Source organism: Conger conger, chromosome 9 (genome assembly GCF_963514075.1).
Source record: "Conger conger chromosome 9, fConCon1.1, whole genome shotgun sequence".
Classification (NCBI taxonomy): domain Eukaryota; kingdom Metazoa; phylum Chordata; class Actinopteri; order Anguilliformes; family Congridae; genus Conger; species Conger conger.
In genome coordinates, this window is record NC_083768.1 from 59,030,931 (window position 1) to 59,048,430 (window position 17,500).

Consider the following 17,500-nt stretch of genomic DNA (forward strand, 5'->3'; position numbering starts at 1 on the left):
AAACCTGGCCTGATTTACACATGAATTTATTCATTATTGTGATTGTTCAGCCTAAGTGATTATACTGTACCAAAAAACGCCTTGTGTAGATTTGTGATGCAAGACGGTGATTTAGACATACTTACATCTGGGCCAACTTGAGTGTAAAAGTGTGAGTACAACAGTGTGGTGGTTGTAGGGGACGCCTGAAGCGGGAAAAGCTGGTGGAACAACGGTTCTGAGTCCCCCCATTTTCTTCCTCCAAAGGCACATCTCGTTCTGGGCCACTGGAGAAACCCGTCCGCTGAACTCGGCGCGTTTGTGCGTTAACTCCCCGTCACAGGCCGAGGTAGTGTGCCGCAGGTGGACGTTGAACGCCCATTATCTGATATACCCTCACATAACGCGATAAAATGAAAACAATGGCTCAATTATCTTCGTTTATATGTAGGGCCAGAACAGGGCTTAAACCAAGACAGTTATACACAAACATAAAACACCGCATCCACATCTTTAGATATTATATTTACACAGGTTATGTCGTAACTACAATGAGGGGCGGGCACCTCGCGAGCCCACAGAGGCCTCTGATTGGTTCATATGGCGTGTCTGTCTTACATATGCAAATAATGTGCGTTATGATTTGGCCGCCGTCAAGGGAATACTGAATTTGATTTGCACGAAGCATCCCTCGTTTTCATATCGCCTGTGTGATTTAATCGTGTGATTTATCGGGACTTGTGTTTCGCTTCGCAAGACAGCGAGGTCGTGGAAGACAGCAGGGACTGCGGCAGGACCAGGAAGCTGGGCATGTTGAAGAAGAAGCGTTTTCTGAACTTTTTTTTTTCGGGATGAGAGTCCTTGGTCTTCTTTGGGTCGTACTGTGTGGATTTCCCACAACAAATGCCGGTGAGTTTGTCTAAAGTGGTAAGTTTGTCTCGTAGTAATAGTGGTGGTGGTGGCGCAGTAGTAGTAGGAGTAGTAGTTGTACTATGTAGTAACAGAAAATGTCTTTCCCAAAAATGATGGAGCTCGCTGAATGTAATAAAAGTGCTGTCATTTCTCTAAGGTGAAACCAGAGTGGTGAAATCCCGGCAGTAAATGGTTTGTCCCAATCGTCCTGTTTAAGTCGCTTTAGCTATATGTTTCTCAGGTGTTACTTACCCGCTAAATGAAAACATAAATATTCATAAAAACCTTATTTCTAGATTTTATATAAAAAAGTTATTTTCATTTGCTGTTCGACTTGTTCCACACACAAATTAATTCCCTAGTAATACAATAGAGCATACAAAAATAAAGTTACTTATTTCTTAAACTACATTAACACTTGCCCTTGATGATGTTCCAAACAATTTATTTTGGTAAGCATGGTGTATGTCTCTGACTGTTTTACATTTTTTAAATTATTAATTCTCTGCCTCATAACGACTTCCTTGACTGTTATTGGCACAACTCAAATGCCTGAGTCTATCACTGATTCACCCTAGAGTTTGATGACGCTAGTTTGCTTTTCACATTGAAAAACAAGAGTCTCTCGTGAGTTGTGGGGGTTTGGATAATGAAAACTGGTTCAGCTGGTAGTGTAGCTGAGTGACTAAGTGTCATGTGGGAGGTAATACCCGCTGTTACCTGCAGAGGGCCGAGGTCGCACCTGTCCCTCATTGGCGTTAGGGGAATTACCTCCCGGGAAGCATATTTAAGCTCAGTACTGACTCTCCTTCAGTGCTTGTGTGTCAACTGTTCGCTCTTGCGCCAAGCCGGTAAGCACAAGGTAGACTCTATCAGTAGTTTTGGGAGTCAGGTACTGTGCTGGTGGTTGCTAACAAAAGAGAAAAGCTTAAAAAAAGGTAAGGAAGGCGTTTCGCTGGTATTGTGTTCGCTGGCGCCTTCCTCTAAGGTTTTTGGTTTTGGTTTTGGTTTTTCTTTCTTTTGACTCGTGTGAGTCAGTGGTTGGGGGACGTTGTCCCCTGGTATGTATTTTTGGTTTGTGTTTTCTTCCCGAGCTGCGCCTCGAGGGTTTTATTTTCTCGTGCCTAGTTTTTACTCTAGGTTGTATTTTCTTTTCGGCGGTCCCGGTCTGATACCGTCAGTGCTGTGTGTCAAGCACATTTTGGGTTTTGAGTTTCGCCCTGTTTTGGAGGGTTGTTTTATTTTCCCAGCCGCTTTTGGCTTTATTTCTGTTATCCTTCTAATTCGCCTTCGGGTTAGTTTTTGTTCCTCCCTCTGTCCTGGGAGTAGGGGTTATCGCCTAATATTGAGTTTTAGTGGCGAACACGTTTGCGTGCTCGCTTTAAAAGGGTTTCCCCTTTAGTCGCTACTGGCTCTCCGCCCAACCCCATCCTCACACTAAGGTTCTTGGCTGGGACCTGGAAGGATGGCGGTTCACGTCCCGGTTTAGCCAGTGCAGCAGTTAGGCTCTTGAGCCCACACATTGCTCCAGGGGGGACTGGCCCCTGCTTAGTCTAATCAACTGTAAGTTGTTTTGGATAAAAGCGACATCTCAATAACTGTAATGTAATGTAGCACCCATGCCACCACATCTGGTAAAAATGTGATTATTTTCAATGTATTTTCTGGAGAGAATAAGAATATTGCGTTGATTTTTCAGATTGGGCAGATATGTGACAAGATAAATCAAATACATGGAGTTGATTTTGTTGTTTTATTGTTGTTGATAGGAAAAATAGGTTCCCAATTGTAAGGATTGTCACTGAACCGGGAGAACACACATGACTTCCTGTGTGGTCTTAGCAGTACAGTGGGAGCAATAATTATTTGATCCCTTGCTGATTTTGTAGGTTTGCCCACTTACAAAGAATGGAACTGTGTAGAATTTTAATCATAGGTACATTTTTACATTGAGAGACAGAATATCCCAAAATAATCCACAATAACAACATCATATAAATTTTATAAATTTTATCATATTTTCACATGAAATAAGTATTTGATCCATAGAACAATAGGACTTAATACTTGGTGGAGAAACCTTTGTTGGCAAGCACAGAAGTCAGACGTTTGTTGTAGTTTTTCCACCAGGTCTTGGGAGGGATTTTGGTCCACTCCTCTTTGCAGATCCTCTCCAAATCCTTAAGGTTCCGAGGCTGTCGCTTGGCAACTGAAGCTTCAGCTCCCTCCACAGATTTTCGATGGGATTTAGGTCTGGAGACTGGCTAGGCCACTCCAGGACCTTAATATGTTTCTTTTTGAGCCACTCTTTTGTTGCCTTGGCCGTATGTTTTGGGTCATTGTCATATTGGAAGACCCATCCACGACCCATTTTCAGTGGTCTCACTGAGGAAAGGAGGTTGTCGCCCAAAATTTCCTGGTAGATGGCCCCATTCATCCTCCCCTCGATACGGTGAAGTCGTCCTGTCCCCTTACCTGAGAAACACCCCCAAAGCATAAGGTTTCCACCTCCATGCTTCACAGTGGGGATGGTGTTCTAGGGGTTGTACTCAGCATTTCTCTTCCTCCATACACGGCGAGTCGAGTTGATGCCAAATAGCGCTGTTTTGGTCTCATTTGACCACATCACCTTCTCCCAAGCCTCCTCTGGATCATCCAGGTGTTCTTTGGCAAACTTCAGATGGGCCTGTGCATGTGCCTTCTTCAGCAGAGGAACCTTGCGCATGCAGCAGGATTTTAATCCTTCACAGTGTAGTGTGTTACTGATGGTTCTCTTCGTGACTGTGGTCCCAACTGCCTTCAGGTCATTAACAAGCTCCTCCTGTGTAGTACTGGGCTGATCCCTGACCTTTCTCATGATCATTGATATCCCACGAGGCGAGATCTTGCGTGGAGCCCCAGACTGAGGGAGATTGACTTTGTGTTTCTTCCATTTTCTAATAATTGCTCCAACAGTTGTTAACTTCTCACCAAGCTGCTTGCTTATTTTCTTGTAGCCCATCCCAGCCTTGTGCACCTGATGTCCTTAGACAGCTCCTTTGTATTGGCCATGGTGGAAACGTTGGAATCTGATTGATTGTGTGGACAGGTGTCTTTTATACCTACCTATACCTACAAAAAATCATCAGACCCTACACCCCTGCCAGACCTCTTTGTTCAGCCTCCACAGGCCGCTTGGCACCTCCCCCTCTCCGAACCTCCACCTCACGCTCATGACTACTGTCTGTTCTGGCTCCACGGTGGTGGAACGAACTCCCCGTTGAGGTCAGAACTGTATAATCTCTCCCCACCTTCAAGCGCAAACTGAAGACGCACCTCTTCAACCAGCACCTCTCCCCATCCCTCCCTACCTCCCTGAGATCCTTAATTGTTGTCTTTGTGATTTACTTTGTGTTTTGGTATTTTTAGTTGGCTAGGTAAGCAGTATTTGGATAGTTAAGTTTGGTCACTTTTTGCTTTGTGCGTGCGTGCGTGCGTGCGTGCGTGCGTGCGTGCGTGCGTGCGTGCGTGCGTGCGGTTATAATTTTTTTTACCAGCCTCACCCTCTCTGTGCTGACGGTTCTGTTCTGATTACACTGTCTCTGTGTGTTCCTGGTGGGTTTCCTTTGTGTGCTGCGATTGGTTACTGCATTGTTTGTGCTGTTGTGGTGAGGCTGTGTGCATTTGCGTGTTTTTTAGTCAACTCTTTTAGTAACTCTTTTGATTTTATTTTAGGTGTAAGACAGCTGGCAAAATCAGTCTGTCAGAGCAGTGGTGCAGAGCTGGTTATTTGAGGGTTTTTTTTTTTCTGTGCAATTTGGTGAGTGGAAACTATGGCCAGTTCAGGGATTGAGGAGCCCCCCAATCTCCCATTCCTTTCTGCCAAAAGGTTAGATCCCCGTATTTTATTTTAGGTGTATGACAGCTGGCAAAATAAGCAAACAAAGCTATTTACATTCAGTTTCCGGACACTAACCTTCTCGTCTCCGATCTACCTGGAGACTTATGATGCTTCCTCTCCCATTGGCTGGGAGTGAACTCTCTCAGCCAATCAGATTATTGTGTTCTCCAGTCTGTCAGAGCTGTAGATGGTGGCAGCAGTGGTGCAGAGCCGGTTATTTGAGGGTTTTTTTCCAGAGTTGTGATGTTTCTTCTCTCTGACACTGCTTCTGTTGAATGAACTTTGGATAACTGCCTGCACTCCAGTAAAACTCAACTCTAACAGAGTACAGATGAGTCCAGATCATGTGTGCTGTAAGAATTGATCTAACACTGAAACTGTCGATGTTAATTGAGTTTCTCGGATGACGTTTATATGCATTGAACAGAAATGGATGTGAATTTCTTGTGTCCAGTTGGCTGCAACTATTATTTATGCTTTTGAATACTGATTTAATGTCATGCAGAGATGGTACAGCTCTATTCTGAACCCTTTCCTAACTTACAGAATTTCCCCCCACAAACAAATAAACCTGTTTACCAGTTCAGGTGCATTTAATGGACTGAATGCAAAATAAAAAAAAATCATCCTAGACACATGCTAAATAACATGAATTAAGCCTTTTGTACATGAAATGAAACGCAACTACAAAAGCTATTGGATATAAGGTGATCGTGAGCTTGCAGCAATGAGTGTTTTGTGTGTCTGTGTGTGTGTGTGTGTGTGTGTGTTTGTGCAAGTTTACACTGTGTATCATGAGTGTATGCAGTAGGCTCCACAAAAAGTGCTGTTAAACTAAAAAATAATAGTTATTGACATAAGCTTTTCCAACATCCCCTCCAGTATCTTAAGTTGTGGTCACAGAAGTTCTGTATGTTGTGATGATTCTAATGAAGGTGTTTGTGTCCACAGCCTCTCACTCTCTCAAGTACTTCTACACTGCTGTCACAGCGGGTATTGACTTCCCAGAGTTCACTACTGTGGGTCTGGTGGATGATGAGCCGTTTACGTACTATGACAGCGTCATCAGGAGGGAGACCCCCAAAACTGAGTGGATAAAGAAGAATGTGGGAGAAGATTACTGGGACGAAAACACTCAGGCATCACTTATGACACAGCAGAGCTTCAAAAACAATATTGGAATTTTAATGGAGCGTTTCAACCAGACTCAGGGTGAGTAAACTCACATGTAAACATGCACACAGACAAACAAAACTGTAGTCTCAGTGGGATCAGGGCTGTAGTCTCAGTGGGGTCAGAGCTGTAGTCTCAGTGGGGTCAGAGCTGTAGTCTCAGTGGGATCAGGGCTGTAGTCTCAGTGGGATCAGAGCTGTAGTCTCAGTGGGGATCAGGGCTGTAGTCTCAGTGGGATCAGGGCTGTAGTCTCAGTGAGATCAGGGCTGTAGTCTCAGTGGGATCAGGGCTGTAGTCTCAGTGGGATCAGGGCTGTAGTCTCAGTGGGGTCAGGGCTGTAGTCTCAGTGGGATCAGAGCTGTAGTCTGTGTGTGTGTGTGTGTGTGTGTGTGTGTGCAGTGACTGTGTGTGTGTATGTGTGTGTGTGTGTGTGTGTGTGTGTGTGTGCAGTGACAGTGTGTGTGTGTGTGTGTGTGTGTGTGTGCAGTGACAGTGTGTTTTCTCTCTCCAGGTGAGCACACTGTTCAGCTCATGTACGGCTGTGAGTGGGATGATGAGACCGGGGCCACAGGACTGTTAGATTGGTATGGATACGATGGGGAAGACTTCCTTACTTTAGACACGGAAACCTGGAGGTACACTGCACCTCGGCCGCAGGGGGACATCACTACACGGAAGTGGAATAACCACCCAGCTAACCTTGAGTACAATAAGCAGTACCTGACCCAGGAGTGTGTTTATTGGCTGAAGAAGTACGTGAGCTACGGGAAGAGCACTCTGGAGAGGAGAGGTACAGCAGCACTGAGAGCACCACCAGTCACCGCCACTCTGCACATTCAACAAAATGCCTAACATGCTGAGTCGCCTCATTGTGAAGTTCAAAAGTGGAAAAAGTCCTCTTCCAGTTACTGTGTGAATAAAAGCAGGGGAAATGTTTTCATCGCCAGCGTTATCAGGCCAAACTCAAAATCCCTACACATAGAATCCCTACACACACGTGAGATCCTTTCTGAAGCATGTGATGGGCGCTTAGCTTTAAACAGCTGTCTGGCTCACTTTAATAACAATAATGTAATGTAATGTTTGATAAGTGCATTCTCAGGGTACGGATGGCCTATTGCTTTCTAGCCTTGTGGTCTTTCCACTAGCCTTCATTGGATGTGCACTTGCCTCCATTAGATTAACTTTACATACACACTCAGGTAGGCTATGAACAGACGCTGAACGTGTGGGAAATGTACCGATTATTACCTTACAGACGCAAACAAAACCTCTAGAAGTGGCCTTGCTTTGGTTTACAGTAGCCTGTGTTGTAGCAGGTCCAAGGTGCTCAGTGCATTATAGAAACTTCTTCCCCCGATAATAAATGTCTGTCTCAACGTCTTTTAACAGTCAGAATGAAATGCTCCTGTGATCCACATTTGCGCGATTGCAGGGTTTTACTGTGATATATTGATTAAAAATAGCCAATAAGCAGACTGAGACTGACAGACTGGAGTCTATTCTCTTTTTACTCAAATCCTTCTCCAGCTTTACTGCTAGTCACTGTAATGTTAATGTATTATTAAGATGCAACTACTCGATGGCAGTATAGTACTGTAACACGCTGCTCAATGCACTCACAGAGCACTTTATTAGGTATTTATTAGACTTATTTATTAGACTTCTACTGATGTAGCCTATCCACTTAGAGTTATGATGCGTTGTGTGTTCAGAGATGCTCTTCTGCATACCACTGTTGTAATGTGCGGTTATTTGCGTTACTGTCTCCTTCCTGTCAGCTTTGACCAGTCTGGCCATTCTCCTCTGACGTCTCTCATTAACAAGGTGTTTCTGTCTGCAGAACTGCTGCTCACTAGATTTGTATTTTAATTTTATTTTTTGCACCATTTTTTGCAAACTGTAGAGACTAGTGTGCATGAATATCCCAGGCGATCAGCAGTTTCTGAGATACTCAAACCACCCCCCCCCCCTCTCTCTCTCTCTCTCTCTCTCTCTCTCAGTTAAGCCTGAGGTCTCTCTACTGCAGAAGGACACCTCCTCTCCTGTTACCTGTCATGTGACCGGATTCTACCCCAGTGCCGTCATGGTAACCTGGAAGAGAGACGGACAGGACGTGGATGTGGACGTAGCGCTGGGGGAGACGGTGCCCAATGGGGACGGAACGTTCCAGACCAGGTCTCACCTGCGCGTGAAGCCTGAGGACTGGAAGAGGAACAGATACACCTGCACTGTGCAGCACAAGAGCCTGGAGGATGACCTCATTCTGCCTGTCACAGAGGAGAACATCAAGAGCAACAAAGAGCTGGAGAGTGAGTGAGAGAGTGAGTGAGAGAGTGAGTGAGAGAGTGAGTGAGAGAGAGAGTGAGAGAGAGAGTGAGAGAGAGAGTGAGAGAGAGAGTGAGAGAGAGAGTGAGAGAGAGAGTGAGAGAGAGAGTGAGAGAGAGAGGACAGAGAGAGAGAGAGAGGGCAGAGAGTGGGCAGAGAGAGTGAGAGAGATAGGGCAGAGAGAGAGAGAGAGAGAGGGAGAGGGCAAAGAGAGAGAGAGAGAGAGTGAGAGGGCAGAGAGAGTGAGAGTGAGAGAGAGAGAGGGCAGAGAGTGAGAGAGAGGGCAGAGAGAGAGAGGGAGAGGGCAAAGAGAGAGAGAGAGAGAGAGAGAGAGAGAGAGCAGAGAGAGAGGGCAGGGAGTGAGAGAGAGAGGGCAGAGAGAGGGAAACGCACCAGTGATATCACAAACAGGAGGATCAGAGGGAGTTTTACAAACACACTGAGCCTCACTCTGTAGGACCTCTGTCTCACTGCACTAACCACTGATTCACTGAGGGGATTATTGGCAGTCAGGGGTGCCAATGATTCTGGAGCCCACTGCAAGTCAACTAGTCAGGGGACGATTGAGAGACAATTTAACGATTGAAGATGTCAGAAAAGCAGTATATTACTTAACGTGCTTGTGTGTGTGTGCGTTTGCATTTGTGCGTATATTTACGTGCACGTTTGTGTGTGTGTACGTGTGTGTGTGTACGTGTGTACGTGTGTACCTATGTGCGTGTGTGTGTGTGCACGTCTGTGTGTGTGTGTGTGTACGTGTATGTGTGTGTGTGTGTGTACGTGCGTGTGTGTGTGTGTACGTGTGTGTGTGTGTGTGTGTGTGTACGTGTGTGTGTGTGTGTGTGTGTGTACGTGTGTGTGTGTACGTGTGTGTGTGTACGTGTGTGTGTGTGTACGTTTGTGTGTGTGTGTGTGTGTGTGTGTGTGTGTGTGTGTGTATGTGTGTGCGTTTGTGTGTGTGTGTGTGTGTGTGTGTCTCTCAGGCGGCTCCATGGGCATCATCATTGGCTGTGTTCTGGGCGCTCTCCTCCTCATCATCATCATCAGCGCTGTCGTCTTGTGGAAGAAGAGAACCTCAGGTGAGAGTCGCTGACAACAGAGCTACTGACACGCTGAGACTAACATTCCCTGACCCACTGACACACAGAGATACTGACACACTGAGACTAACAGACACAGACACACTGACACACTCTGAGAGACACCAGCACAGTAACATAATAAAGCTGGCACATTGAATAGTTTCACAGTTTTACAGACAGTCAGACACACTGTGTGTGTGTGTGTGTGTGTGTGTGTGTGTGTTTCTAACTCTGTGTCTCTGTTCCAGGCTACGGGAAGACCAGCAGTGAGTATTTCTCTCATCCTTTACTCAACGCTATCAATGTCATGAATCATTAATCCAGTACAGATACCCAGAGTTCAGACTGTAAATACTCCTGTTGACAGTGTGTGCTATGAGTGAGTGTGTGATATGAGCTGAGTGTGTGATATGAGTCTGAGTGTGTGATATGAGTGAGTGTGTGATATGAGTGTGTGTGTGATATGAGTGAGTGTGTGATATGAGTGTGTGATATGAGTGAGTGTGTGATATGAGTGTGTGATATGAGTGTGTGATATGAGTGTGTGATATGAGTGAGTGTGTGATATGAGTGAGTGTGTGATATGAGTGAGTGTGTGATATGAGTGAGTGTGTGATATGAGTGAGTGTGTGATATGAGTGAGTGTGTGATATGAGTGTGTGATATGAGTGTGTGTGTGATATGAGTTGAGTGTGTGATATGAGTCTGAGTGTGTGATATGAGTGAGTGTGTGATATGAGTCTGAGTGTGTGATATGAGTGAGTGTGTGATATGAGTGAGTGTGTGATATGAGTGAGTGTGTGATATGAGTGAGTGTGTGATATGAGTGAGTGTGTGATATGAGTGTGTGATATGAGTGTGTGATATGAGTGTGTGTGTGATATGAGTTGAGTGTGTGATATGAGTGAGTGTGTGATATGAGCTGAGTGTGTGATATGAGTGTGTGTGATATGAGCTGAGTGTGTGATATGAGTGAGTGTGTGATATGAGTGAGTGTGTGATATGAGTGAGTGTGTGATATGAGTGAGTGTGTGATATGAGTGAGTGTGTGATATGAGTGAGTGTGTGATATGAGTGAGTGTGTGATATGAGTGAGTGTGTGATATGAGTGAGTGTGTGATATGAGTGAGTGTGTGATATGAGTGTGTGATATGAGTGTGTGTGTGATATGAGTGTGTGTGTGATATGAGTGAGTGTGTGATATGAGTGTGTGATATGAGTGAGTGTGTGATATGAGTGTGTGTGTGATATGAGTGTGTGATATGAGTGTGTGATATGAGTGAGTGTGTGATATGAGTGAGTGTGTGATATGAGTGTGTGATATGAGCTACACTGCTGAACTGGGGTTCTCACTCATTGCAGCCGCTGACACTGATTCTGCGAACTCTGACCAACCTGCAGGAAAAGCCTAAGATCAGTGAAGACTAATGCACAGTAAGTCACTTTACTGTAGTACTGCCCTGTATATAAATCTCTCTGTTACAGTAATCACTCTTATAAACACACAGTAAGTCACTCTGCTGTATTCTCAGTCTCTACACTGAAGTTGCCATGGTTACATAATGACCTCACTGGCCTTTCCTGCAGCTTCTGAGTTCTGATGAAACTATTTTCAGCTAATATTCATACGCCTGTATGTAACAATGTTGAATTGTAAATATTTGTTTTTACATCAATAACAATAGAAATAGTTCTGGCTCCACCCTGCAGGCCTGTAGCCCTGTACTAGACTGTGGATCCAGAGCAGAGTTTAATCAGCCTGTACTGCTGTCTTTACAGGAGAGGAGCTGGAGCAGAGCTGCAGCAAGAGGAACAGACACACACACACACACACACACACACACACACACAGACACAGACACAGACACAGACACAGACACACACACGGCCAAAATGATTACCCCCCCTTGTGAAATCAGACAAAACTATTGTATGTGTTTTGAAAGCAAAAATATGTTTTGAAAGCTAATATTTTTGACCACTATACAAGTTTTAGCAATAATGAGTTGGGCAGAGTTTTAGGAAAATAATTCCTGGGGGGCTAATAATTTTGGCCTCAACTTTACATGCATACATACACACCTGACAACTTAGGACTGCATTTATATCTTTTACCATTTTCTGAAAATGCTTTAGAGTGAAGAGGGTAAACCCACCGCTGTGTAGCTCCTACCTGGGTGATGCATGGCAGCCATTTTGTATATCTCCTACCTGGGTGATGCATGGCAGCCATTTTGTGCTACAAGACTCTGCTGATATCAGATGCAGGGGGGGGGGGGGGGGGTAGTAATTACAGTCAATTACTGCAGCAGGTGGGCAGATCTTTTTGGATAACCTGTAGATTTTCTGCTAATACTGTCACTGGATTAAGGGTCATTTAACACGAAAATTGAGTGCTCATGCTTAATATTCTCTTAATTTTTCACTAAGTACATATTGGATAGACGAGAGTGCTTGTGTTTAACTGTGTGTGTAATGCACTGAATAATGAAAATCAACTCCCAGCCCAAAACAGACAGGGACCCACAATAGAACTGAAGTACAGACCAGCAGGAGGTGTCCATTTTAACACGACACGGCTCTGTTGTAATGTTCCATAATGAAGCAGGTAACATTCAGCAGGTGCCTCTACACAAATACTCATTTACTTGCAGATTAGACCACAACAAAACATTTTGTATTTGACCACACAAATCATTCTCCACTGTGACTCATTGGTTTATCATAAAAATGTATTGTTTAATATCAACTTTAAACTGCATTTCCATGTAACCCGGATGTAGCATAAAGCACATGATTTCTAACGGGCATTGTCATATGTTTCCCTGTGTCGGGAAATTATATAAATTTAAACGTTTTGGCTTCAGTAGATTCCTGTGATTCTAAGCCACCCTTAATTATCAGGCTAGATAAATGTGCTTAATTAGTCATTGATAAATGAGTAACAGTGGTTTTAACAGGGTGTACTGTGTATTTATACTTTTTGTACTATTTGTACTATTTGCACTGTCAGTATAGATGTTCACACAGTTTGCACAAGCTATCATATTTTTTGTTACTGTTCTGTTTTAAAATATTTCAGTTGTTAATATTTTTCATCTGAAGGGGTTTTTAATTGACAATTGAATTCTAGGTTTTAATATTTTTGGATGTAATTTGGTGGTGGGTAAGAAAATTTCAGATTCTGAAGTTCAGATGAGATTGAATCTGAATGAATTTTTCTTTAGATTCAAAGTCAGTATGATAGATTTTGATATTGTACCATTTGATTGTATGACAAAAAATAAACATGAAAAATCACAAGGTTAGCTTGATGAAATTGATTGACATTAACAAGTATTGTTTTAAGTTTTTTCAAGTGTTTGTGAAATGACCTGATTAAATAAAGGGGAGAAACTGTTTTAAAGTGTCTGCTTTTTACAAACAATAGTCAACCTACAGCTCAATTGAGGGCCAGTGCGTTTGTTATCAGATCTGGGTTCAGTTTTGTTTTGGATTCAAATACTTTTCTGTGCTCTGTTGATCTTGCAAAAAATGTAAAACTGAAATCTAATTTATATAAGTAGTCATTTATATCAGCCCTTTGGCAGCTATTACAGCTTCAAGTCTTCTTGGGCAAGACAAGCTTTGCACACCTGGATTTGGGCAGTTTATCCCATTCTTCCTGGCAGATCCTCTCAAGGTTCGTCAGATTGGATGGGAAGCTTCTATGAACTGCCATCTTCAGGTCTCCACAGGTGTTCTATGGGGTTTCTTAAAGAGACCCTTGCAAACAGACGGCACTCAGTTGCACTGTAACTTTACTATATTTCTCTATTGAAGGACCAATCAACTCGACACACCACTCACATATTGAGTGATTAAGTTGTTTCACCTGATTTTAATTTTATTTTAATGTTTTCTTCTCATTTTAATGTCTTGACCTATGATGTTATCGAGTTTAAATAAAGTATATAATAACAATAACAATAAATAATAATAATAATAATAATAATAATAATTATTATTATTATTATTATATTTCACCGGCAGCACGAATGGTGCAGTGGGTAGCACTGCCGCCTCACAGCAAGGAGGTCCTGGGTTTGAATCCCCGTCGGCTGGGGCCTCTCTGTGCGGAGTTTGCATGTTCTCCCCGTGTCTGCGTGGGTTTCCTCCGGGTACTCCAGTTTCCTCCCACAGTCCAAAGACATGCAGGTTTGGCTGATTGGAGAGTCTAAATTGCCCATAGGTATGAGTGTGAGTGAATGGTGTGTGTGCCCTTCGATGGACTGGCGACCTGTCCAGGGTGTATTCCTGCCTTTCGCCCAATGTATGCTGGGATAGGCTCCAGCCCCCCTGCAAATCTGTTCAGGATAAGCGGGTTAGGATAATGAATGGATGGATGGATGGATAAATTCACCTCATTTTGAAAAATCTGCTTACATCAAAATAACTGACAGGAAAAATTACTGGAACACATTTTATGTATTAATGTAGGCTGAAGAAGGTGGTTGGAGAATACATTAATGCATGACAAAATGAGTGTGTTATGTACGGTCAGAGACCCAAGTGTAGATCAAGGGATAATCAGAAACGTGGTTTATTACAGTCCAGAAGTCAAAGCCAGCAGATCCAATAAACAACAGTACCAAATCAAGTAGCCAAAAGAATAGCAGCAGTTCAGGATCAAAAAAACAAAAAATCAGAAGTGTAGAGGTACAACAGGATAAGGCAGGCGGGAAGTCGAATGTCAAAAACCAAGACTCAGAAAAACGACAAAACAAAAGAGCAAAGACAAACTTGAGTTCAGGCAAAGGGTGTCTAAGGACTCTCATACAAAACAGGCCGACTAGAAATCGCCAACTGCAATGATGATCAACGTCCTGACAAAGGTGGACGAGGGAAGGGGACAATCCAGGTGGGGCTCGGGAGAGAGGTGGGCTAAACAAACAGACAACAGGTGGGAAACATAATGGGGTAACGATACAATAACGGGGAGACGAAAACGCGGACTGGATGCACGTAACACACACGTAAAGCATACGGCTCCAGATTAGGGAGTAGATATTTGCATAGAGCAGGGGTGTCAAACTGAATTCCCAGGGGGCCGCAGTGTCTGCGGGTTTTTGTGGTTTACTTTCAATCAGCTGCCAATTAAGGCCAATTAAGGCCTTGAGAACAAGGCGTGTGGATACTTTAACCAATCAATGACTTGAATGAACCCAGAACACCCCAAAAACCAGCAGACACTACAGCCGTCCAGGACTGGAGTTTGACACCTGTGGCATAGAGTGAAGACGTAGTGATAGTAAGAGACAGGTGTGAACACTTCGCTGAGACTAAGCAAGTAATTAGAGATAGCATAGAAAGGCGGAGTTATAGAACAGCGTGAAAAGATAGGAGATTAAGTTAGTGAGTTAGTTCATCTAAACTACCCAATTAAAGTTACTGTTAGTCAGTTAGAAAGACAGTAAGTGTATTAATCGGATTAGTACTGTATTAATTTGATCAGTACAATATCTAGATTAGTAGTAGTTAGTAAGAATAGTGCTTTACAGCATTTAACTATCGAGAGAAGTCGGAAGTAAGAAATGCGAGGCTGGAAGAAATGTTGAAAACCCGGAAACTACCATAAACACCCGAATAGAGCAGCACGGAGACAGGAGAGTGAATCGGGCTCAGAAACATTCAGGCACAAACATAACAGGGATCATGAATGCTAAACTGTAATGGGAACAATAACCAGATAATGTAATGAAAAATTATAAATCACAAGAATAACAATGATAAACTAACAGATAACAGGAACATGACAAAGAGCATGACATACAGTGCGGTCCAAAAGTCTGAGACCACCAAAACAGATTAAAGTTACTTAAAAAAAAATACAAGTATTGCACAATCCACAATCACCTGACCTCAACAAAAGCCAACATTCAGTAACATCACAAGATGCTTTTGGGAACATTGTCCAATAATGCTGTGACAACATGAATCATCAGGTTTTGCACAAATTTGTGGAGCCCATGCCAGCTCGAGTGTACCTTGCCATTAAAGGAAAAGGTAAAAAACCGAATACTACGAAACCAAATACTAATAACTTTTCAATTCATGTACATTTTTCAAAGATTCAATTTTTCACTCAAATCGTTATGCTGATATAATTTGAAATGGAAAAATATTACATTTGAAAATAATTCCAAATAGAAGCATTTTCACTAGTGATCGCAGACCAGTAGACCCCACTGTATATACAATACTGTGCAAAAGTTTTAGTCAGGTGTGAAAAAATGCTATAAAGTAAGAATGCTTTCAAAAATAGAAATGTTAATAGCTTATTTTTATCAATTAACAAAATGCAAAGTGAGTGAACAGAAGAAAAATCTAAATCAAATCAATATTTAGTTTGACCACCAAACCAGCCTTCAAACCAGCATCAATTCTTCTAGGTACACTTGCACAAAGTCAGGGATTTTGTAGGCATATAGTCAGGTGTGTGATGAACCAATTATACCAAACAGGAGGTAATAATCATAAATTTAATATGTAGGTTGAAACACAATCATTAACTGAAACAGAAATAGTTGTGTAGGAGGGTTAAAACTGGGTGAGGAACAGCCAAACTCTGCTTCCAAGGTAAGGTTGCTGAAGTTTAATGTCAGAAGTCATACACCATAACAAGACTGAGCACAGCAACAAGACACAAGGTAGTTATACAGCAACAGCAAGTTCTCTCTCAGGCAGAAATTTCAAGGCAGACAGGGGTTTCCAGATGTGCTGTCCAAGCTCTGTTGAAGAAGCACAAAGAAACAGGCAACCTTGAGGACCGTAGACGGAGTGGTCGGCCAAGGAAACAGATGAAAGACACATCATGCTTACTTCCCTTCGCAATCGAAAGATGTCCAGCAGTGCCATCAGCTCAGAATTGGCAGAAACCAGTGGGACCCAGGTACACCCATCTACTGTGCGGAGAAGTCTGGTCAGAAGTGGTCTTCATGGAAGAATTGCAGCCAAAAAGCTATACCTCCGACGTGGAAACAACCAACTCAACTATGCACAAAAACACAGGAACTGGGGTGCAGAAAGGCAGCAGGTTCTCTAGACTGATGAGTCAAAATATTAAATATTTGTATCAGAAGGCAGTTTGTTCACCAAAGGGCTGGAGAGGGTACATAAATTAGTGTCTGCAGGCAACAGTGAAGCATGGTGGAGGTTCCTTGCAGGTTTGGGGCTGTATTTGTGCAAATGGAGTTGGGGAATTGGTCATAGTCTCCTCAATGATGAGAAGTACAGGCAGATACTTACCCATCATGCAATACCATCAGGGAGGCATCTGATTGGCCCCACATTTATTCTGCAGCAGAACAATGACCCCAAACATACAGCCAATGTCATAAAGAATGATCTTCAGAGTAAAGAAGAACATTTACACACACACACACACACACACACACACACACACACACACACACACACACACAGAGTTATTCAATTTCATTTCATTTGTATAGTGCTTTATTCAACTCAATAATGCCCCAAAGGAGCTTTACAAAGACCCCAGGCCTGAGACCCCCTCAGAGCAAGCCTAGGGCGACAGTGCTGAAGACTTTGTGGAGGAACTTCTTCAAAAATGTTCAATTTGGACTCATCTGACCACAGCACCTTCATACAATCATACTTTAAATGACCAAATGAGACCAAAACGGAATGTTTTGGTCAGATACAGCATAACATGTTTTCCAATGAAACAAAGGTGCATGAAAGGAGATACCCACAGATAAATGTGGTCCAGAGGACCACGGGCACTGGTTAAAATCAATGGTGTCATGGATTCAGGATTTTGGTTGACAATCTGGTTGCCTCTACCACAAGGCTGAGACTTGGCTGTAGGTTGATTTCCCAACTTTACAGTAGAGAGACAAAGCATGTGTACCATAACACTTTATGATAACAGTAAAACAGTTTTAAAGTAACATTTAGTGCACAGTTGACAATTAAGTAGAAAAATACTGGAGTACTATGATACCCAAAGCAATTACAGTATTGCTAAAGAACCATTCTACATATTTCGCTTGGGTTTAAAACGGTCATTCTTGTAAACCTATTTTCTTAGAAACAGACCTTTGTATTTTATGTATTTTTTAAAATCTTTTTTCCATTCGTA

At 42.9% G+C, this 17,500-nt stretch overlaps 2 protein-coding genes across 4 annotated transcripts in view; one reads left to right on the forward strand and one right to left on the reverse strand.

Moving 5' to 3' along the window:
• LOC133136484 (putative HLA class I histocompatibility antigen, alpha chain H) overlaps window positions 1–12,760 on the forward strand; it is a 143,962-nt gene extending 131,202 nt beyond the window's left edge. For both annotated transcript variants that reach the window (XM_061254010.1, XM_061254007.1), the window contains 3 exons: window positions 9,603–9,620; window positions 10,717–10,788; window positions 11,134–12,760. In XM_061254010.1, the coding sequence (XP_061109994.1) occupies window positions 9,603–9,620; window positions 10,717–10,766 (68 nt within the window). In that variant the 3' untranslated portion in view covers window positions 10,767–10,788; window positions 11,134–12,760. The remainder of the gene's footprint in view (window positions 1–9,602; window positions 9,621–10,716; window positions 10,789–11,133) is intronic.
• bzw2 (basic leucine zipper and W2 domains 2) overlaps window positions 1–17,500 on the reverse strand; it is a 44,028-nt gene that overhangs the window by 5,270 nt on the left and 21,258 nt on the right. The window lies entirely within an intron of this gene.